Source organism: Dryas octopetala, chromosome 1 (genome assembly GCF_963921425.1).
Source record: "Dryas octopetala chromosome 1, drDryOcto1.1, whole genome shotgun sequence".
Lineage (NCBI taxonomy): Eukaryota > Viridiplantae > Streptophyta > Magnoliopsida > Rosales > Rosaceae > Dryas > Dryas octopetala.
Genome location: NC_141366.1, coordinates 12,176,965 through 12,201,997, shown reverse-complemented (window position 1 = coordinate 12,201,997; position 25,033 = coordinate 12,176,965). Strand labels below are relative to the sequence as shown.

At 35.2% G+C, this 25,033-nt stretch overlaps 1 protein-coding gene and 1 non-coding gene across 2 annotated transcripts; one reads left to right on the top strand and one right to left on the bottom strand.

Annotated features, from left to right (window-relative positions):
* Nucleotides 1–2,808: 2,808 nt before the first annotated feature.
* On the top strand, nucleotides 2,809–2,882 carry TRNAI-UAU (transfer RNA isoleucine (anticodon UAU)). Its single transcript has one exon. It is a non-coding gene; the product is annotated as a tRNA-Ile (tRNA).
* A 6,817-nt stretch (nucleotides 2,883–9,699) lies between these two features.
* On the bottom strand, nucleotides 9,700–12,756 carry LOC147297944 (transcription factor TCP4-like). The gene is made up of 2 exons (XM_086248728.1): nucleotides 10,152–12,756; nucleotides 9,700–10,053 (listed from the first exon to the last, which is right to left on the bottom strand). Exon 1 carries the CDS (start codon nucleotides 11,440–11,442, stop codon nucleotides 10,186–10,188), a length of 1,257 nt encoding a protein of 418 aa, XP_086104854.1. The 5' UTR covers nucleotides 11,443–12,756; the 3' UTR covers nucleotides 9,700–10,053; nucleotides 10,152–10,185.
* Nucleotides 12,757–25,033: the final 12,277 nt, after the last annotated feature.

Genomic DNA, 25,033 nt, shown 5'->3' with positions numbered 1-25,033 from the left:
TACACATGTACGTAAGCTAGACTGTACTTTGTTTTTTCTTTAGAAGTGCAATATTTTTAGTTTTAAAATATTCTTTTAAGATGTACAAACATTTTTTATCATTAATTTTCTTTATGTTTCATAGATCGAACTCATAACATAACTTAATTTTTATTTGAAAAAATATTGAGGCTTTGCCTATTTAGATGGAGTCTTCACTTAAAAACGAAAATGGAAATGAAAATCTACCGTGCTTCCTGATTTTATTGTCAACCCCATATTATTTTTCAACTCCCACAGGGTTTTAAATTCCTATATTCCCAAAATACCCCTCACCCTAGTTCTCACTCCACATTTCTTGTATGGCTAAAGATGGTGACCACAACCATGACCAGAATGATAATCTATCAAAATTTGACAGTAATGAAACAATTTTGATAGATTATCAAAATTACTATATTCCCAAAATACCCCTCACCCTAATTCTCACTCCATATTTCTTGTACATATAGCTAAAGATGGTGACCACAACCATAACCTGAATGGCTGAATGATAATCTATCAAAATTTGACAGTAATGAAGCAATTGACCCAGAGTTTTTCCAGGCATATTAATATATTAAGGTGATTAACCATGCATTGTCATAAAGTTGATAATACTATATATGAAACAGAAGTTGTCTAGAGGTCACTATACTTGAATCCTCCTCAAATCTTTTGCTGTGACACACCAATGAGCAAAGCTATCTCTACCTTTCTCTGGGGACCCACTTCAGCCACAACAAACCATCCCAACTTACTCATAACAACACAAAAGTGGTGCCTTCAAGAAAACCTGCAGCAGCCACCCACCATCCATAGACAAGGACAGTGGAGCCACCCATGACACCACTCCTTTTGTCACCACAAGAAGCCAAAGATTTTGTTGGATACACAAAATATAAGGCCTCCATCTAGCCATCTATCAATAAGATTCTCTTTAATTTGCCTTTGTCTCATTCTTGTTTTTCTTCTTTAATTGGTTGTGGACTCAATATTTGAATAATTAAAAGAATTTAATTTGTCAAATTGGAATATGTCATTGGATTGAATTCACTCATTAATATAGTGGATAGCATCATATATATTATAGAAAATTAGGATTAAATACCAAATATCAATAGTTTTTTAATAAAGCAGTAAGACACTAATTTTTTTTAGTTTAGATACTAACCTAGAGTAAAATATTTTGGATTAGGTCACAAATTAATTTGTTATACAGTTGTGACTGTCGAACAGTTACAGTTGTAATTGTCGAACAGTCACAGTTGTGACTATTTAAAATTTATAAAAAATCAAAATTTTTAAGGGTTTCATACTTTTGATTTATGTTTGGGGGATGAAGTCCTATAACCCAAAGACTAAATATTAAAGTTTAAGCCTTGCAAATATTGAAAAAACAATAAATCAATAAAAAAGTTATGACTGTTAGACAGTCACAGTTCGATATAATCATGTTTTTTAAAGTTGGTACCTAAACTGAAATTTAGTACCTAAAGTGAAATGACATAAATTTTTTAGTAGTTGAAATGAAAAAACATTATAATTTGGTACCTAAAGTCAATGGACCTTATATATTAATGGGTCGTGTGTCCAAAATTGTAGTATTTATATGGTATTGATTTTCAATAAAAAGATATATACAAGGACAAAATTCTATATTTGGAATTCGACGTACCATATAAATATTTTTTAAATATGAAATCTACGAGTTTATTTGTTTGTTATATTATACGGAATCAAACTTTGGACTTATCTTGTATTTTTACTTGAAATCTATAAGTTCACCTTTTAATGATAATGTTTAAATTTGAAAATCATTATTAAATCTATTTGTATGATATACAAAATTTATTTTTTATAGAGTGAGGTTTTTTAGTGCATGATGATCTCATGGTTCTTCTAGATTGAGCTTTTTCTTGACAAATTCAATTTTAGGATATGAGATTGGGAGCTTCCATTTATAGTTCAATTCTACACTATCGTTTATCATTTCATAATTCTCACTTCATTTTCACTCAATTTTAGCCTATTTAGTTATCTTATATAATCTTTCTCATTACTTTTTACCCCTTCTTCGTAGATAATTGAATAAATTATTTCTAGCTCTAATTAGAATTTAATTAGGATCACAGTGAATTTTCTTTTGAGGACCATACAGCACCATAAATAATAAGATTTTTACTAAAGTTGTGAAATAAATCTCCCATTCACACATTCAATGGAAATGCAACCTAGTTGAGGCTAAATCTTGAGAAAAGAAATTTAAGTTCAAATCTTCCCTCCTTATAGTTGGTGACTATTTAGTTATTGGTATTATAATTTATTTCATTGGAGTAGGTTCTAGATTCAAAATTCAAATTTCATAGGCCAGATTTTGATACTTATTTGCTGGTTTCTTTGTGGAAAGATCATTTATGATCTAGGAAAGCAATATTCAGGCTAAGAATGAAGGGTTACCCCTCATTGTCTAACTTAACCCTACAATCTTTTTTTTTGGCCATAACCCTACAATCTTTGAATAAGAGAAAAAACTCTCACCTCCTTAAATGTCATAACATATTGGTAAACAAAAATGTCATTATGTAAACTTTTAGTCAATTTCATATATTACAGGAAAAATGGGTCAATTTGAGAATCATTAAATCTGTGGATCATATGTGATAGATAATGATAGTTTGCTGTCTCTATCAATTTTGTAATCTTGTTCTTGTTAACGTTTTACCTTGAAACTTTACATATGTTTATCGTTTATGATAAGTAGTGAAATTGGTTTCATATAGCAAGCAAGGTCCCGTAGCTCAGTTGGTTAGAGCGTTGGTCTTATGAGCCGAAGGTCGCGGGTTCGAGCCCCGCCGGGACCACATGGTTGTGATCTTTGCTTTTGATCATTCTGAATTTACCATTTTAACCATTTGATCCTCCGAAGATGAAACACCAGCATCAGTTTTGTAATTTGGCTCTCTGTTTTCTGGGTGCTTTTCTAAGTTAGGCATACACTGTACACACCATGGTATATCTTATATGTATATATGAATGTTTTTATTCCCACCCAACATATTTTTCCAACCCCTTTCAAATTTTTTTAAAAATGTTTATCCACTTATTACCCTTGTTATTCCTAATTGCCCCTATCCCTTTCCCTTGGTCTTCCCTCCCTTCTCCCCCAAATTTCCTAATAAAGTTACTTATTAGCTCAAGTGGGTAAATGCCAATGACCTCAAGTAGCCTAATGGTTACAAGGTTGATCAATCATAAAAAGATATAGATGAGTTACTGTATGAATGTATATATATATATATATATCATGTCTAATATATATGTCTAGTCCATAAATTTGTTAAGGAATCTCTTTTCCAAACATATTGTAATTCTACTGAAATCAATCCCCGGCCCCGGTGGAGGCTACAATGTACAACACAACATGATAGATGGACTCTCAAGGCCTCCATGGCAACCCTAGTTTTCTTTTTTGTTTTTTTTTATTTATTTAAATTTGTCTTTTTTAGTAATTTCATAAAACAGTAGAATTGTAATTAAAAAAGAGTGCTGCTATTTGCACACCCTAAATTTCTCTTTGCACACCCTTTCTTGAAAAAAAAAAAAAAACTCAAGGGAAAAGACCATTTGGCCCTTCCCTCACCCACACACCCCCATCCATTTTTCTTTTTGCACACCCTCCCTAAACAGAAAAAAAAAACACACACACACACCCAAAACTCACACACCCCATCCCCATCTCCCCCCCCCCCCGTACACACCCCCTCCCCACCTCTCCACCATGCTGCACTACCCTCCCCGAGCGCAGCACCACCACCGTGCGCCCACCACCCTGCTGCACCACTCTCCCTGTGCCCACCACCATGCACCACCCCTCTCTCTCCTCCATGCTGCACCACCCCTCTCTCTCCTCCATGCTGCACCACTCTCCCCGCCCCCAACCCAGCCCCGACCACCCCAGCCCTCCGCCCAACCCAGCCCCGACCACCCCACCCCTCTCTCTGTTTTTTTTCCCTCCGCCGATCACCACCTTCCTCGCACCAGCAGCACCACATTCCTCGCAGAACCACCACCGCGCGCCACCACCTTCCTCGCAGCTAGCTCACCGTCGCGCGCCGGAGAGAAGATAACTTAAAAAAAAAAAAAAAATTGGAGTGGGTTCGGCGGACCAGTGCCGAACCCGATGGTTTCGTTCGGTAAGTACCCACCGAACAATCCTATTCTATTCGGCGGGTACCTGTCGAACGAAACCACCGGGTTCGGCACTGGTCCGCCGAACCCGCTGCATTTTTTTTTTTTTTTAATTTGTTTGGCTGTCTGCTGGGTGAAAGGAGAGAGGGAAGGAGAGAGAGAGAGAGAGAGAGAGCGCTGCGCGCGGTGGCTGGAGGGCTGGGGTGGTCGGGGCTGGGTTGGGCGCGGGGAGAGTGGTGCAGCAGGGAGGAGAGAGAGGGGTGGTGCATGGTGGTGGGCACGGGGAGAGTGGTGCAGCAGGGTGGTGGGCGCACGGTGGTGGTGCTGCGCGCGGGGAGGGTGGTGCAGCAGGGTGGTGGGCGCACGGTGGTGGTGCTGCGCGCGGGGAGGGTGGTGCAGCATGGTGGAGAGGTGGGGAGGGGGTGTGTACGGGGGGGGGGGGGGGAGATGGGGATGGGGTGTGTGAGTTTTGGGTGTGTGTGTGTGTTTTTTTTTCTGTTTAGGGAGGGTGTGCAAAAAGAAAAATGGATGGGGGTGTGTGGGTGAGGGAAGGGCCAAATGGTCTTTTCCCTTGAGTTTTTTTTTTTTTTTCAAGAAAGGGTGTGCAAAGAGAAATTTAGGGTGTGCAAATAGCAGCACTCTTAAAAAAGGATTACAAATGGATGGAAAAATAGGACAGTGGGTGAGAATAACACCACTCTTCTGTGATTTTGCATCATTCCAGGTGGTAGGGGTGGGCATAATAACCGACGCACCGAAACACCGAACCAAACCAACCGTAAAAAAACCGAAAAAACACCGAGTTGACCAAAAAGTCAACACCGTAAGAGAAAACCGAACCACACCGTATATAGACGGTTCCGGTTCCGGTTTCATGCTCATATTACCCGAACCAAACCGAACCAAACCGTGTAATTTTTTTAAAATATAATTATATATTTTTATGCATATTTTATACATTTTTATACACATTTTATACATTTTTATTTTAGAACCTAAAATATATTTTATATAACCCTATGAGTTTAATATTATATATATAATAATGTTTTAGTATATAATTTTAGTTATATCTTATATAATAAAATTAGTATACTCTATAGTCTATATAATAATGTTTTATGCATATAGAGTTATATATAAATTTAGTATATAACTATATAGTTAGTAACTTAGTATAGTTAGTTATATATAACTATATAGTTAGTAACTTAGTGTATAGTAGTTGTATACATACTACAATAGTTATATATAACTATATAAGTAATATATAATTATAGTAGTATACTAGTATATACTATAGTAGTATATAGTTATATATATACTATACTCATTACTCTATAATAGTTATATATAATCTTATATATAGTTATAACTTATAACTTAAGCAGGTTGTATTTACTTTAAAATTTTAAGTACTAAGTTAAATAAAGTTCAAAATTGTATTTGCATTTGTTTAATTTGTAGAATGGTAGTTCAAAAACTCAATTGTGTGGCCAAATGTTTAAAAACCAAATGTAAGTACCAACAAAATAATTGGACTTAGGCCCACATTTTTTGGCCCAAAACCGTGCACACACCGAACCAAACCGTTCTTGCAATGGTTTGGTTTGGTTTGGTTTTTTTTCACTTTGTCCGGTTCTCAACACTGAACCAAACCGATATAATATTTCTGGCGCGGTGCATGGTTCTCGGGGTGAATTGAGCCGAACCGCACCGTGCCCACCCCTACCAGGTGGTAGTTGGTGGCGGTCTCCCTTTTGGCGGGAGTGTTGCTATCTAAGGGCTCAGGTTTTTGTGTTCCATGTTTCTATCTTTGTGTTTGGGCTAGGGTTTTATCTCTTGGTTGTTGTTTGTTGTTTGGGCCGGCCTGTCTTTGGACGTGGGCCCTCTCTTTGTTATATTTGGGTTTTATCCATATAATACATGGACCTTGGGTACAACAAATCTTGGTGTGCATGAAAGGCCAGTTGAAGATATAGCTGCCACTCTGTTTTCAAGCTGCATTTTGGGCATGTATGGAAATCATGCATTAATATAATGTGGGGCAAAGTAGTGTAGGTTGTATGTGATAATTTTGCTCGAGTATTTGGAAATATTATTGTGTATAACCGCCACGATGGATTGATACTTGTAGGGATAATATTAATAACATTTACCTATATTATATAATACATAAATTACTTGTGATATAACAATGGTTACACTCTTTTGTTTGGTCCAAGGGCCGTTATTATAGTTAACTCTTATGATAATCTTAATAGATATTGCCTCTGATACCTTGAAAAATGAAACCACATGAATTGAGAATTTGGGACTGATATGTTGCATTTTTTTTTCGTTTAACAGCTTTGAAGAATTTCATTTGATTTTGTTAGTGCTTGTAAGGTATGAGTAAAAAAAGCAGTTCAGAAGTCTCAAAGAAAAGTGGCTTGTTACCCTTCAATTGAAAGCAATCATTTTTTCTTTTTCATGTGCTTTTCGAATGTCTTTCTTGGTTGCCTTTCATCTTCACCAATTGGTCATGAAATGCAGAATTTGAATGCATGAGAGCATCAATATACCATATTTCTGGTTCTGCTGTTAGTTATGTTTGCTCCATCTATTTTGCTTTCGCATGTGAAGCACATGTAAGTACATGTATCAATGCATAGCTTAAAAAACTGAAACATCTATTGTGGAATCCCTGCAACATTAATTTGCTATCTGGTTTCATATTATAAGGTTGGCTACCCATCAATATTTCACTCTTCTGTTTTACTATTGTGTCTGCAGCAATATTAGAACTTTACCAGCAGCAGTTCAGCCACAAGTTGCTATCTACTTTTTAAAAGCCCTCTTTTAATGTCATTTAATTTGAACTTAATCATCAATCAGAACTGGGACCAAAGATGGAGTCTGTCAACCATTTTCAGTTCTGTTGGCCCATTTTCTAACCCTTTGTAAAAAGCCTTAATCAGATGCTTGCTTGCTGCTGCAGGCCAGGGAAATAATAGATATTCTCAGAAGCTGAGATATCCGGCATTCATTGCATGACATAACTACTGTTGAGTTCACAGCTGTGTTGAAGTTATGATTTCATGATAAGTTCATATCACTTTATCACTACTCCCAAATTTGCGTCCATCAATTTTCAGATTGGAATTAAAGAGGTAATTAATCAGCTCGCGTAGAATATGGCTTTATTGACACTGGTGTAATGGTTCCTTTTATCATTTCTGTGTTCTGCTTTTGCAGATTTGTAGTTGGTGTGAGTTTAAAATGGACTGCATGTCTGCCTTATAGTTATTTATTGTACCGAGCTTAATTAGTGTTGTCGAATGTTATAATCATTCTTTATTATCATTATTATTATACTCCGCAAATATTTAACATGCATGATGCATATATGATTTCTTATCTGCATTTTTAATGTTCACCCGTGCAATTTATAGATTCTTGTGTGTGTCGTTAGCCTATGATCATAAATGCTGAACTCAATGATTTGGGTTCTTTAATCTTTTAATTATTTCTTTAATGCTACATTAACAAGAGAATAAGAAAGGGTTATGTGATGTGGGGTTGATGATGGGCTGAAGGCTGTGGGGCAGAAAACGTCCATGCAGAGAAAAGATAAGTTATTAGATTCACCACAGTACAACTAATATGTCCATTATGAATTAAAAATGTATCAGTTATTCATTAATTATCCTCATGCTTTGTTAGGCCATATGCATCCAGACAAGGATCTTAGACCTTTACACAATAAGCTCTGTACTTAATTGGCATCTTCCAAGACCCATGATCATATTAACCCACAGCATATTTGCAGCCATAGCTAGAGTCTGTTGAGAGTAATGTGGAGCAATGTCCCACATCGGAAAACTAGAGCTTAGTATATGTGCCTTATAAGTCATGTGCCTCTCTACCCATTGCCAATTGGTTTTGGGTTGGATGCTCTAATTCTATCATGGTATCAGAGCTTAGTTATCCGCGTGTAAGGCCCAACGGCCACACGTGCTCCCACGTCACCCAATACAATTTGTTCACGTGTAAGGCTCAAAAATCTCACCACACGTGCGGGGGCGTGTTGAGAGTAATGTAGAGCAATGTCCCACATCGAAAAACTAGAGCTTAGTATATGTGCCTTATAAGTCATGGTCCTCTCCATCCATTGGCAATTGATTTTGAGTTGGATGCTCTAATTCTATCAGAGTCCATAGTTATTTTTTTAATGGGTCTATTGCAGTGTTACATAACTTATTCTGTTTTTCTCACTCAATACCAACAACCAAAACGAAATGCCACCATCTCAATAGAAGCTAAGTGCCTAAGTGTTTTATCTTGAAGCCAAAAAAAAAAAAAAAAAAGCAAAGTTTCCAGCTAGGCTCTATAAGATTTTTATTAGGCACTGAGATTTACAGGGTAGGGGACCATAGACAGATGGGCAAGTACCATAATTTTGGTGGTATCCATCTGTGTATTCTCCATAATTGAGTTTGTGTTCATTCCAATCCCCTTTCATGGCTCCTCCTCCTGTAGATGTACTCCACTTAGCCCCACTTGGTCTCCTTATAGATCATACAGACCGTGACCCTTAGATTCCTTCACAACCTGGTCTTATGTATATGTCAAAAGTAATTTTGAGGACTTGGTTACTCACATTTACTGCCCTCTTTGAATTACAATAAAAAGACATGGGTTTGAGTCGTTTGACCGTTTGAGGAAACAGCAGAGTGTGGAACATGGGGCCAAACTAGCTGGTTGAACCAAATTCTACCAGTTGGGGTAAAATGGGGTTCAAGATGGGTGGACATTGATTCTTGTTGAAGCCAAAGAGCCGACAGGAGCATGTTCAATTGACACTAATTTGGGTAAATGGTGGGTCTTCATCACTCTCAAATTGGAGCTATATTGGAGCTATATTGAAGCTCTTTGGCTATTTCGTATTCCTAGTCTGCACACTCAAGTTTACTCACTATATACTGCAATCCTAAAGCAGAGCAGCAATATGGAGTTAAAAGGGAAAACCCTTCGTAAGTTGGGGAATTTCCCAATTTTGCAGCAGCTTGGGAAGATTTGGACTTGAGGAATCAGCTACTAGTCTACTCCAACCCCAACAGTTTCTACTGTTTATGGACAAGGACTTGGGTTGTTTTTGGACAATGACTTGGGTTTGACTCTGGAGAGCAGACCAAGGATAGAGATATATAAGATCAAATATATACATCTTCTACCAATTTTTTTTGGCAGGTTTGAACTAGCTATTGAGGCATGAACTGAAAAGCAATAAAGCACAAAACATCCACAAAGAGAATTAACACTCTCTTTCACCTACATGAGAAATTTACTACTTCTAAAATTAGATGAGGAAAAAAAACCACCTCTCAAACCAAAATATATATAGGAATGACAAATACCCAATATCTGCAAATTTCCTATATCTGGTGACATGGGATTCCTTTGAATTTTAAAAACAATACCAAATTCAGTGCCACAAGTCTGTACTAATGAATTAAAGCATAGAACTTCCATTTAACTCTAGGAAAGAAAAATAAAGCAAACAACATGCAACATGCAAGTCTAGCAACTGAAATAAAGAGCGAATCCAACAAAGGACTAAGCAAAGTTTGAGCCTTAGAAGCTCAACTCAAACATGAAAAGCAGAACCGAAATGCAAACTGATGAAAAGCAATGGAAGTAAAACAAACCGAGGGATCGAAAAAACCCGAAATGCACTCAGATTTCTTCTTCCCAAGGCATACGCCATTGAATCAAAGTGACTGAAAATTCTTCTCTCTGGCTGTGTCTGAATTGGCATCAAACAGCTAACTCTTTTATCTCCCTGTGGAAGGTAGATGAGCCCTGCAATAACAAATCAACCAACAAGTAGACAATGTGTAAAATTGAAGTAAAAATAATCAAAATGGGAAATGAGTGAAGAAAATTGTTAAAGGTAGCACCTTTAGAAGAGAGAAACTTCAGCCTCAGCTTGTTTCAATGGCGAGAATTGGAGGAAGCAGAGGACGGCTTGTCGGAGATGCCGTCATGCTCCTCCTCGCCCTGGATTCGTGCCGGGATGTGGAAGCCGGAGAATCCGCCGGAGGCGAATCCCATGCCGGAGATGGAGGAAGAGTGGTGGTGATGGATTGATGGTTGTGAGATCTGATGGTCGGAAATGGAGTGTTGGTCCATCCAAGCACGAATCGAAGGCGTGTTACTGGACTGAAGGGGTCCCCTCTGAGAAGAAAAGAACTGGCTTTGGCCGAACAGCAGCGGCTGCAAAGGCGGTGGCGAAGGAGATAGAGAAGTCTGTGAGATTGGCACCGAGTTGAAGATGAACCCACCAGCTGATCCGCTGTGGGCACCTCCACCATTACCAGTATCTGCACCTGCATTGTTCCAAGCTACCATTCTCTGGAACCTGTTGATCTCTGCCTGCTGCTGCTGCTGCTCCTGGTGATGCTCGGACCACGCGGCGGAGGACCCATCAAACCCGAAAAGGGTTTGCTCGTTTTGATGGGTTTGGTGAGTCTGGTGATGGTGAAGAAGCATTGGGTCTTGGAAAGACTGCAACGAGAGACGTAAATCTTGGCTCTGGCTGCTGGTCCTGGACAGCAAATCTGGTGGGAAGTTCTGGTGAAACTGTATGGTCGACGATGGAGCTTCAGCCGCCGCAGCACCCATTGGGAAAAAGGACTTGATGGTGTCTGCAATGGAGTCCGAGTCCAGCGAAGCCGGCAGAAAATTCGAGCTGTTGTTGTTGGGGTTTTGAAACTCTGCACTACTACCCACCATTGTTGCTGTTGTTGCTGTTCTTCGACTACCAGAAGCAATTGCAGTATCCACCGCCGCAAAACGGGGGTGGGTACTTGCGTTTTGGGAGGTGTCCATGGTGACTGAAGTTGTAGGAACTGTTGTTGTTGCTACACTGGTGGTTGAAGTTGGGTTCCATGCGGGAAGCTCGTCGAGCTCGTCGATGGCGGCCTTGGCCTTCTTGATGAGCCAGTCGACGGCCTTGCTGGGGCGGTCGTAGCCGAGGCGGTCCTGCACGTCGTAGAATTGGATGGCGGTGTGAGCAGCCAGTCGGACCCGGCGGTCTCTTGGGCCCTTGGCCGTGCAGACCTTGCTGTGCCGGTCTTTTCGCCCCGTCGACCGCACAATGTGGCCTCGGACCTCCACGATGTCGCCGCTTCCCGTAGACCTTATCCCCAGTCGAGACGACGTCGTTGCTTGGTGGTGGGACTCTCCCATTTTTCTTGCATATTCGATGCTCTGTTCCGCGAAAGAAGAAGGGACGTGGGTACTCGCGCGTTTCTTTGGAGCAGCTTGTGGGGGTTGGAGCTGTGCAGTGTTGTCTAATAAGCCTCCAAAGAAATGTTGGTGTTGTTGTTGGTGGTGGTCTTGTTGGAGCTGAAAAGGCTGGAAACTGAAAGCTTGGTGCTGATGGTATTGTTGGTCTTGTTGTTGTTGTTGTTGTTGTTCTCCTCCTCCTTGTTGATCTTCCACTACATGCCTTAAATTGAGAACAGGGTTTTGGGTTTGGTTTTGGTCTTGGTCTTGGTTTTGGTGCAGATGATGTTGTTGATGATGATGATGATGGAGAAAATGGTGATGATGATGATTCCTTTGAGGATCCAGACTCAGGCCCTTGTGCTTTTCCTCTTCCAGCTTTTAATGGAACAGTGAAAGTACTAGTTCTACTATACTTTTTGCTAATAATCCTATTCCTAGTAGTGGGTTGGGGTTGCGGATTCTTTAGTACTCTCCCAGCTGCTGCTGCTGCTTTGCTTAATCCCTCTCTCCTGATCTTGTTGCTTCTTGTGCTGCTGCAACTGCTGCTCCTGCTGCTGCCACCTCTCTGAAACCTGAAACTTCTGCCTCTGCTGCTCTTGCTGATGATGATGCCTCTCCCAAAAGCCTCTGCCATTCAATGTTTTCAGTTCCATTACACAACACCCACCTACCCACCACCACCAAAAGCTATAGCTCTCCTCTCCCCCTCTAATTAAACTGAAATAAAACCAGACCCACAGAGGCTAACCAGTTCCCTTATTGCCAGCCTAACCCATCTTCTAATAGACTCTAAATCTTTCTCCTCCTCCACACAACTTTTGGTATCTGTGCCTCTTAAATTTGGTGCTGTAATACTGCCTTGTGCTTTGTACTTACCCAACTGGTTGTATGGGTAATACCCAGTCGAGCAGGCAAACCCAGACACACAGACAACCACCCCAAATCCCAATTTCAAAAGCGGCCTTCTTGGCAAGTTTGAGAGAGAGAGAGAGAGAGAGAGAGAGAGAGAGAGAGAGTAAATAAATATTGGGTGTGAAGGCAAGGAAGAGAGAAATAGTGAAAGGAAATACTGTCTTGGCCTATAGGAGGGGTTGATGATGCCAGTGGTAAGGGTGGCAGTGTTTGGTCAGAAAGAGGATTAAAGATCTCTGTGATCTCATCATTGCGTCTGCTCTGCTTCTTGTACTATATGCACCACTACACTACACAACACAAAATACCAGCCCAATTACCCAAACTCTTTTTCTTCTTTTTTCTTTCTTTTGGTAAATAAATACCAATTACCCAAACTCTCTCTCTCTCTCTCTCTCTCTCTCTCTCTCTCTCTCTCTCCAGCAGCAGGCTCAGCTCTCTTGGGTTGTTTTTCAGGTTTTTACTTGCTGGGTACAAGTTAGAACCATTGGCTTTAGCTCAAAGGGTACTTGTCTGGATGCTTTGGTAGTAGATTACATCCTTTATATGCCACCACCATGCCTTTTAAAAGTGACCCTCCTTCCACCTTTTTATGCTCTCTCTCTCGAAAATAACTCTCTCTCTCTCGCTTCACTTTAAAGAAACCACGTCATCTTTCTCTCAATTTCCTGCTCCTCTTTCTTTTTTTTCTTCTTTTCTTTTGCTACGCTTCAATTTCCTGGAAAATTATTGTATGTTCCTTCTTTCACATTCAGATTTCCAACCACTTTTTTTCTGGTTTATTGGATTCTTTACTTGGCATTTTTGGGACCTGCCTTTTTTTTTTCTTCTTCTATAGTACTCTAACAATTTAATGTATGTAAATAGTATGCAGGTAAAACTTATGGACTATTAATTTACCCAAAAAAATTCACTTATACTATTAAATTATAAAAAATTAGAAATATGATCAATTTTGTGCATGATTGTTGCATATTAAAAATGGGTTAGGACTAAGGAGTAAGGACCATTATCAATATTCTTTTTACTTCTTTTATATGGACAATATGATATTTATGTTTAAATTCTACAAAAGAAAATGACAATATTTTTGTTTGGATGTGACATTCACATCTGTTGTTGCACAATTGTCTTTCAGTGTTATGAGTTATTCTACAGTTTATAGACTCTAAGATAAATCTCAATTTAATTTATTTTAGAGATAATTAGAGTTACGTCCTTTATAAAAAATAGTTTTTATATAGAGACTGAGGGTGTTTTAAAATTTTTGAAAAAATTATTTTAATTCAAAAGAATTTATAAAAAAATCATTTTAATTTATAATAAAGTTTTTTTAATTTATAAAAAAAATCATTTTAATTCATAATAAAATCTTTCCTCGATTTGATGGGTATTTCTCTTCCTATGGTGTAGAGTGAGATTTGTAGAGGCTGCATGTTAAGTTTTAACTTCGATATTTTGGACTCTGCCCAAAATTTTGGAGTTAAAACCTAACATAAGATAGTCAAAGAGGAAAAATAAAAGAACTTAATCAAAAACCTTAAATCATTACCAATTTTATTCTAAAAAAGATTTATAAAATAGAATGAACTCTAAATCCTCCTTTATTTTATTTGTTCATATCATCATTGTGTCATATCACCTCTCACATTATTTGAATATTAAAATTTAGAAAAAAAAAATGGCGTCTTTAATATTATTAGTTTTGTAACTTCTGTGATCGACTAGATCCATATACCACCAATGGCCAAAAACAAAAATCCATATACCAGCAACAATATTTATTTTACAAGTTTACAAAATAATAGAAAAAATAAATCTATGTTTGACTTGTGAGTCAGTGACCACCAACCCTAATCAATGTCATCAAAGCCCTGGACGTTGCTCCTTACAACATCTAGGTAGCACCCACGCTTTGTTGTTAATTAAAGGTAGAATAAATTTTATATTCTCTTTTTCTCTGGTGAAAAAATTTATATATATTCTCTTGGTCCTCATCTTCTGCCATTCTTAAAACTTGTCTTAAAACTTGCTTTTCAAACCCATTGATTGGCTGCAATAATCCATCTAATTAATATGCAAAATAATGAGAATGACGATGCATCACTAAATGTGGACTAGAAATTAGAATTAACTAACCTTGTTGGACTTTTATGGATTTAATGTTTATTAAGTGGATCATAACATAGACTGGAATGGAATATGGGTTATTAATATCTTTTTTATTTTTTAAAGAAGAATGCTAGTTATCTTTCTTTTTTTACTTAAAGAGGAATGTTAGGGCCAATTTGGTATTGCTGTGAGAAAAAACAGTTGTGAAGTAAAGTCAGCTGTAAAGTAAAGCAGTTGAGTGTTTGGTAAACTATGTTTTCAAAAGTGTTGTGAGTATAAAAAACAGTATCAAAGTATTTGGTAAATGTTAATATAAAAATGTTGTGACTGTGTATAATTACTAAAATAGACATGATGCTGAAAGTGCATTTCACTTATTTATTTGGTAAAAATAATATGTTTTTTTACTTGTTTTTGAAATTTTTGACTACAAATTTTTATTAGCATTAATTTTTCTAAGAACAACATTATTAAATAAGTATGCCTATTATTTTTTAGGTATATTATAATTTTAATCCTATAAATAAAATATCATAATTAATTATCACAATATAAAATATAACTAACAATGGACATATTTTTTAATTTAAAATAAACAAATAAAAATCATAGAAATCAACGAGGGTATTATGAGTAAAATAAAATATTTATTGTTGCTGTGAGTCATTGCAGCTTTCAAAAGCACCTAGAAACCTGCTTTCTGTTTTTGTTTTAGGAAGTTGAGAATTGTGGGGAAAAGTAATTTTTTATTTTTTTACCAAACATCAAAACTGATGTAGGTAATTGAGAATTGTCATCACAGCAGCTTTTGGGTCCTCCACCGCAATCCCAAACGGGGCCTTAGTTATCTTCCCTTTTTTATATTATCTTTCTACATTTTTTCTTATAATTCTTATTCTACAATTTAGTTTCATGATCATAACTATTTATTTTTTATTCCTTTAAAGATTATTTATGCAAATATCAAACAAACCATAAATTGTTTGGTCACGTAAATATTATTAAATAGATAGACAATTTTGGTAATAATTAAATTTATCATCTATTTATTTGATAATATTTACATGTTTAAACAATTTCTAGTTTGGTTGAATCTTTTGCATAAATAATATATGAGTATAATCTATAAAAAACTGATTCTAATCATGAGACTATTTTACAAAATGAGAATTATAAGAAAGAATGTAAAAAGGCAAAGATAGCTAGCAACTCTCTTACTGAAATAAAAGATTAGGTACATCTAATCAAGGGACCTACAGTGCAATATATATATATATATATATACACATGTTGATTAAATAACTAGCCTAATAATAAATTGATTACTATCAAAATATAGGATTACAGTCGAATTTCAAATCTTGTATAGCAATAACTTTGAGTTGAATATTCTAACTTAGATAGCCTCTTAATCTTGGTCAACTTTGTATTTTATATGCCTTTTTGGCTGTTTTAATACAATGGTTTGTTTTATCAAAAAAACTTCAAAAGATTGCAAAGAAACAAAGATATGGCTAATGCTTGTCTAGGTCTCATTTTCATTGTCCAGACTTTTTAGAGTACATTTTAAATTTTCCCTATTTAATGGTAGACAATGAAGTGTTAAATTCAATGTTTTCTTCTGCTTGAAAAGATGTATAATACTATTTCAATCATTGATGTATAACTTGGTGCTTGAAAATATTTTCCTCTCCAGGCCCCCTTTGGGAATAAGGATACAGAGTAAGCTATATTTAGGCTTATAACCTGTAATAGATGTGTCTGACATTCACGATAATAGGGAGGGCTCAATGACTCCAAGCTATGCTGCTTATGTAAATGTTCTTTCCTAACCACTCTAATTACCATAACTAGATTGAGGAAAAAAACTGCCAACACAAACTAAAAAATATAGGATTAACATTATTCAAATTAAAACCTTGTTTTATTCTGGAGAGGGAAGACAATAATTAAATTGAATTGATAATAGAGGGAAAATGCCTAAGATCTTATATATTATGATACAAGGTTTAACATACTTGATGTAAGATTTCAAAATGTTCCTGATGCACTCATTTATAATTTAATGGTCGTACGAGGCACGTAATTATTTTTCAACGAAATTCCTAATAGAATTGATAATTTGTCTTTACTAAACACTAATAACGTTGCCCGTATATAGCTGAATGAATTTAAAGAACAGCATATGATGTGTCTGCATCAAGGGAACCATAGCATGCAACATATAAAATTGACATTGATGGGTTAATAGCGAAGTCCCATCACAGTAATAAACGAATATTCTTATATAGTTAATTAAGATGAGATTTATTTTGTGCGATTATAATAGATATATAATTAGCTAGCAGCCTAGCACCAAGTACCAAGTAGGACTGTAGGAGTCAAGGATATTAACCCAGATTTGTAAATCTCACATCGTAGTCTTGCATATATCATTATATATGTTTCAAGCTTTGTTTTATAGTTGTGTTAGGTGATAATCCAACTTGCACTTGGATTTTGGACCTATTGGTGCAAGCAATGACAAGAAATATATATGATACAAGGAAGTGCACGCGTAGGAATTTTAGACACATCTGGTTCAAGTGATGTCAAATCTTTGGAAATTAATTAGTACTTTCATCATTAATTAAACATTTGATTTTTGAATTCAAGTCTTTTGTTTTGTTTTAATTTGTTTCTATCGAAAATTATTTGCTTTGGTTAGATCCTCATGCATCATCAAAGTTAGCTTTAAACACCTTAATAATTTCTTTTGGTTGTCTGTTTTGGCATATATGCCACTTGAAACAGTCGGGAAAATAAAAAACAGAAAGAAAAACCAATTTTGTTGTCTACATTTTAAATTATTAGAACTAGTTAAGAACTTAAGATAAAAATACAGGTCAAATTAATTTTTAAACAATATCACATTTCAATTCATCATGTAAGTAATCTAATAAGACACTAATTATTATTTTAGACTCACCTCATAATGTCATCTCTTAATTTAAAATTTTGAATCATTCATTTATTAAAACCTTGTGATCTTCTAAATCACTAATGTATAATTTGGTCAGCAGTACTAGTACTAGGGATCTCAACTTATTTTTTCAACTTTTTATTTTACAACTTACGTAATATTCATACATTATATACTAATAAATAGAAAATAAAACCTAAAAAAAAAAAATATCATACTTAGTAAAGTAATAACACATAAAGTAGGAAAAAAAATTAGAAAAAAAAAGTTAAGATCCCTAGCATTATTGTTATAATTTAGGTTCTTAATTTACATCCTCATTCCTTTTTCTTTTTTTTTTGGATTGCTTACATTCTCATTACCTAATTGTGCTCATACATTTTTAATTAAAATTGTAAATCTCTACTAAAAACATTATACTTGCATTTTTTAAATTTTTATTTTAATTTGGCTTATCTAGTAACTTATTAGCTAGTCTCTTGAGAAATTGAAAAACTAGCCACAATTTGTTTCATTTAAAAAAAATTCATTTTATTTGATTTTTCATAAATTAGACATCTAACTTTCGAGTAGTTCTCGAGCTTTCATCGAGAAGTGCTCGAACCCCTCTTATATTATGCCTGAAAATTTGGCTTAAGTTGATGAGTATGGTGGAAAATTTAAATATGTGGACTCTACACATTTTATGTACACATTTTTGACCCTTGAAATTTGATGAATTCACATTTTTCATTTCTAAATTATAGATTTTGAATAATTAGATCTAAGTGTGTAATTTATTGGGCAAAAAAAAAAAAAAGATCCAAATGTGTAATTTACCGTGTACTTATTAAAGCTGGTGCCCACTATAGTAGTGTGTGTGTGAAACTAGAAATCAAGCAATTTGCGCAAAAAACAAAAGAAAGAAAGAATAAGAAATCAAGCAAATTTGTCAAAAGCTACCTGTGTCGTCTTTGCAACTCGTGAAGCTTAGAAGATTGTGCCTAGCAGCTAGTCATCGATTGTAGTTAGCTCGATCCAGTCGATCGATTTAAACAAGGTGCCAACGCACGAAATTTGCTAGAAGAAGCTGCATAGAGCAGTCACAATTGATATGTTGGGGAATGCGATTTCAACTACTTTTTTGACAGACAAAACCTTAAAAGATGGGATCAATTTAAAGTGCATGTTCGCAAATTTTAAGGTTCACATATTTTTCTTCCCACCATATGTTTTTTGTTTTTCCCGGAAAAAAATTGGCTATGGAAGTGAGAGGTTGAAAGCTTCAAATCAATAAACTTGGGGAAAGAAGTAGATCTTGTCTCATACACACAAACAAGAAGCTAGGAAACAGAATTGCAATCCTAGAATGGGCTTTACAAAGAGTCAGAATTCATTGATAAGCATGTAAACCTTTGCAAGTTGCTAGCTAGCATGGAAATGTTTCTTGTACTTGAGTACTACTTGTGCAGTTGGATGCATTAAATTAAGGCTTAATTTAATTTTTAAGAGAAATTGTATATTGCCATATTGGTTAGATACAATCTTTAATATGAATATAAATATTGTACGAATATCTCCACTTAATATATAGTTTTTAGGTTATTTATTTATTATCTCAATATGCATGTAAAGAAACAAATAAATGAATGAAGAGTTAAGATGTTTCAAATATAAGACCTCAAACCAAAGTTCTGATACTATATAGATTTGTAACTATAGAACCCTAAAAGACTGAAGCTGTGAATATGAGTGCAACTCAGAATGGGTACCAATAAAACCACTCTTCAATCTTATATATATGTATATTATATAGAAAGGAGGTTAATTACCTATTCTATTGCTCCACTAGTATGGTTTTAGCCTTTCCACCATTGTTTAGGCTTTATCGGTGCTCAAAGCTCGTTTCGTTTGCTTCAATCTAACCTAAACATGAGGAGGTGTCACGGAAAAATAAAAATCCACATTAGTTAGATAAATATCTTAATTAGTATGAGTTTAAGCATGTGGTATGCAACTCCATCTAATCAGTAACAGTAATCACTTTAGCTTTTAGAATTGCATGCATAACCATTACTAGCTTATTTAACACTAATGACACGAAATTAATATTTTAATTTAATCCAAATGAATCTTTGTGCCTTTTTCCTTTTTTTATTTCTATAATTAATTACAATTGTATAGAAAATAAGCAAATAAAAAGGGAATCTTGTGGAAAATTGAAAACGAGTGTGCGGCTACAGTGAATAAAACGCAAGAGACAATGCCTTTTTGGAACTTAAATATCATTGTTTAAAAAGTAGATATCTCATGGAACTTAGCAAAAGAAAAAAAATAGAAAGCTCAAGAAAAAAGGTAGACCATAGAAATATCATGGAAAATTGGAAAAGAATGTGCTGGTACAGTGAATAAAACACAAAAAACCAAACTCTTTGATTTTGAATTCTGTTATTACTTATTGGTCAGTGATGCCAAGAAATAGGAAAATATATTGTTTTTATTTAAGTAGAAATCTCATTGAACTTAGCAAAAAAGGAAAAAAAATTAAAAGTAGAGATCTCATGGAGAATTGGAAACGAATGTGCTCGTACAGTTATGAATAAAATGCAAGAGACAGAATTCACTGATTTTGAAGATTATATATGTTTTTTATTTGGTCAGGGATGTCAAGAAAAAGAAAATTAAACAGCATTTTAGATCAACTCAATTACTATGAGACTTGTCACATATATATATATTTCCATAATTTCATCTCAAACCTAACTCTGAAGTTTCAATGTAGAAATACGATAATGTCGTAGTTTTTAAATTCTAAATCAATGTAATTTTGAACACAAATTACACAAGTACTAAAAACATAAACAGAAGATCTTAACTCTTTAATGTAAGGTATTGACATTTATGAAAACAAATTTTAGATATAATGCTAATATGATATGAGTAACTATCGGCCACAAATTGCAAAGAAACTAATTGTAGGTGCACCAATAGGATGCAAGATAACTCCAAGATGTGGAGGAGTTGTTTCGAAGGTGTAACTGTAAATCTAGGCACCCGAGTTTGAGTTTCCAGTTCGATCCTTGGAGCTAGACAACAAGGGAGGTAAAATCGCTTGTGAATTTCCTAGGCCAGGCGTAGATTGCTTGCATTTGACCGGCCCAAAAAATTAATTTGGTGTGCGAAAACTGACGCAGGACACCCTCAATTACCAAAAAAAAAAAATGCAAGATGAGTATGAGATGAAGTAGCATGATCTCAAATGTCTTACGAATAATTAAACATAAAGATGAGAAGCATTATTTGATTACTTTGTGTACCTAAAAGTTTGTTGTAAGTTGTATACTTGTATGGACTATAGACAATATATAGACCAAGTCTGAAGTCTCCAAGAGCAACACAAGACACCTAAGAGGGAGAGGGACAAGTAACATAGTCCACAAGAGAGACTTGATGAGGAGGAGGACCCTTTGGGTTATCCTGTACCTATATACGTGTGGTGTTCTGTCAAGAAAAAGGTTCGAGTGGGGTGTGTGTGTGTGACTTGTTCATTGTTCATTGTTCATTGTTCTGTGACTTCTGTCCCTTTTTATTATTCGACGCCCCTTCTTTTTCAGGCAGCGAGAGCGAGAGAGAGTGAGAGAGAAGAGTACAAAACGAGCAACATTAAAATAATCTATTTGTGGGTACTGTTAACACTGCCGCATAGTTTTCCAACCCCTTTACAGTTGGTCTAGTTTTTATTAGACTTTTTTATTCAAATACTACCTGAAATTATAATAGATGTGTTCCTATATCATCCAATTTTTTTTTTTTGTCAATTTATCACTTAAAATATCAATATGTGCTAATGTGACACCTACAGACAATTTTTCTGTTAAATCATCAACTTTTTTCTCAAACTTTCTAATTTGTCCTTAAGTATAATTAAGAAGAAAGAGGAAAGGAGAGGAAGGGAGGCTGGCATCGTCGGGAATGGGTCGGCATCGGGAGTGAGGGTGGGTTGGTTGAGTTTTTTTTTTAAGTATATTTGGATTTTAGTTTTTTTTTTTCAGATACTTTATAATATGAATTGACAATATTACCCTTTAAGTTAACAGAAAAATTGACAGAAATTGATGCAAGTACCACATTGACATATATTGATATTTCAGGTAGTAAATTAGCAAGAAAAAAAAATTTAGATGGTATAGGAACACACCTCTTATAGTCCAGGTGATATTTGGGTAAAAATACACCTCTTATAGTCCAGGTGATATTTGGGTAAAAAAAACCTTTTTATTATACACACACGTATTTATTTAGTTATTTTTCATATGGGATAATGGGTAAATAAATAAATAAATAATGGTTTTAATCAAACAATAATCATTTCTCAAAGTAAGTTATGTGACACGTGGCAGTTTCTCATCACGTGGGAGTTGATTGTGTGGGGTCATGGAAATGGGTCTAGGATGCTCCCAATTAGGCTACTGAGATTGCTAAAAGTAAAGGGCTTTTGGGCATGTGAGGGAAGGTCCACTGGAAATCATTGGGGTACAATGTATTGTATGCATGCATAGGATTAGGATTTAGGAATGTCCATTCTATATGATTTCTTTTGTTCTCAAATTCATCCTGTTTGATTTGGGAATTGAGATTACTACTTGTTATAAAGTAATTTCATTTTGGAACTTGATATTTTACATCTACAATTTTTTTGTGTAACTATTTATAATTTATGAAGCTCAATCAGTTTGTTAGCACCTTACTGCCTATCGCTAGCTTTTGGGCAATTCATTTTTGCAACATGGTTTAGAATCCAGCTCTCTGCTACGGCCGGCCATTTCTTGTGCAATTGACAACCACAATATTGTTTCACGCGTTTAAACTTTAAACTATGTGGATGGTGTAAATCACTCGAGTCTTTGTCCATCATTAATGTGACCATTTGCCTGACGTGCCAAAAGAGCACGTATTTGAAGATTTGACAGACAAAAGAATGTTACATTGTTTATATGTCCATAACATGATGGAAATGCTCAAAACCTATAAACTATTATGCACATGCGATGTCACTTAAAATTAATACGTGAACAATTTAAATTGAGTAACATGAGAATACGTGTAGTTGTTAGACCTGAAACATGTATAATTTTATGAAAAAAAATTAGAATATCTAATTCAAAATTATTGGTAATAAATAAAAATACTCAACATCTTATAAACTACTGTGCAAAACTATTATTTTTTAATGTGAATTATTTCTCTTAACATATCAAACTATTTAACAAAATAATATTTTTCATAGAATATATCATATTACTTAACAAAGAGAACATTTTTCTTAGGGTTGTTGTCTGGTATTTATTGTGACTTCAAAGAACAATCAATTAGATACACAACAAGAAAATCATCACAAAATCTTATAATTTTAGGTCAATATTAGCTAGAGTATGTATATCTTGTAGTAGTATAAATGAAATAGCTCTCTAGCTAGGGTCCATATATATAGCTGTTGATTTCAGAGAGTGAGGTGTGAGAGGGACATGCAGATGATGTGTGGTGGTGAGTTTCAAGGCATGCCATTGCTTGGAGTGCAACTTTTTGGACATGATGATAATGGTAGTAATTAAAGGGATTTTGTCAAAAAGCGCATATATGCATGCGATGGAGCAATAGTAGTCACACAGCAAGCTGCTCTCATGTGCTGCGAGACGGTGACACATGCACAGAATACTTGCACCTTCTGCACTCATTGTTAGCCTTATTGATTTTTGCTGCTCAGAGAGAGAGAGAGAGAGAGAGAGAGAGATGGGTTAATTAACTTAATTTAGAAGCTAATGGGATTTAAATATTGTCTGTATTTATTTGGATACATGTATAGAGTAGATTGAAAAGTATGTAAATGAAATGATATGTGTAATATAGAAGTACAAACATGAATGTATAAGAGTTTAGTAACGATTAGTCATACCATGATATGATATATGTATGTTTGATCGGTATAATTTAATTGATAAATAGCTTAAATTGAAGTAAGATCAATAGAGAAGATGTCATAAAGCATGTCCTACTTATTAAGAGTATATATTCGATCTGCATGGAAAGTATAAAACAAATTAAAAATATATTATCAATGCAAAAAAATGAATTGTCATAATAATTTTGATTCCTTTTCCACCAGAAAGCCCCGAAGTCCTACAGTCCTACTATATATCATTCCGTTACAGCCATTCCTTTTTCGGGTGCTTAGCAAATTCGAAATTGCTTTCAACCCTTTTACTTTCAATTGATAGTGAAATTAAGATAGAGATGGATGGATATATCTCTCCCTTTTTTTTTTTGGTCAAATATATCTCTCCCTTTCTACATGCGCCTGTCTAAGGAATTTGACAATTGAGAACAAATGGATCATTTCCTCTTCGCCAAGAAACTTGTTTATGTACATACAGACATTCTAGTGGCAAAAAAGAAACTTTCCATTATTCCATGTTAGGTTTTAAATGCACCACTCATGGCTAACTGTCTTGGTAATAAATAGAAATGCATGAACACAAATTTAAAGTGAGATTGACTTGGAACCCATCCCCTTATCTTCTTTTGAAGTTTTTGGGTGAAAAATCTTGTTTTTATTTATGCAAATGCAGAAACGATTATTAAGCATTGATTAATGTGAAATTCATTATGAGACTTATATCAATTAATAATTTTACAGTTGAAATTTATATACATACAAAAGACTAATGTTAGAAAAACTTTCCATATATCAGATCCAGGGAGGAATGCGCATTCTCAAACAAACAAAGCCTCACACATGTTTTAATTAAAAAAAATAAATAAATAAGGGAAACTATAAAATGAACTTTCAAAATCATGCTTTTTTGCAAACCAAATACACTAGGGGGTAGTGATCATGTGCGTAAGGCATGATACAATTCTTAAGAGTTAAGATGTTGACTTGGGAGCTTAAAAAAAGTTTTATAGGTATAGCTTTTGTCAAGCCTTTTGGACCCACTTAAACACAGCTCTCAACTGACCCATCAGCCTTCATGAGATTTGAAGAATCATTTCTTGAAAGAATTTAATTTTTAATTATTGATTAAGTCCACGAATTATTGCTGTTGATACACAGGAAATGAGATAAAATTTCTCTACAAATTTCTTTGATTTATGTTATGGTCGAAGAAAATGAATGAGGTTGTGTTTCGGATTTGTTGTCAAATGACCTTTCTGTATCCGAGATTACATCCTATTAATAAAGTTCTATCTTTGATTAAAGAAAAAAGGGCAAGTCTATTATTTGTAAGTGCTGCATGTTGGATGGGAGTTGTTTAAGAAATGAGCTAATTGGGCTGTTATGTGTAAGTTTAGTTGGACAACTGGAAGGGCTCTGATATAAGGCCCAAATAAGGAACAATTTTACTCTAAAAAGGCCTTTAGTCAATATGAGCCTCATGTACAAGCCTTACTCACTCTGGGCTTGAGCCGGCCTACTTCGATACAAGCCCAAGCTGGTCGTTTTCTTTTATCGACTAAAAAGATGTTATGCTTTGAAACGCAATCAATTGTGGCTGAGAATGCATATCAGAATAAAGAATAAAAGCA

Bases quoted from the DNA above. Each gene is read 5' to 3' on its own strand.
- LOC147297944 (XM_086248728.1), bottom strand. From the start codon at position 11,442: ATGGGAGAGTCCCACCACCAAGCAACGACGTCGTCTCGACTGGGGATA.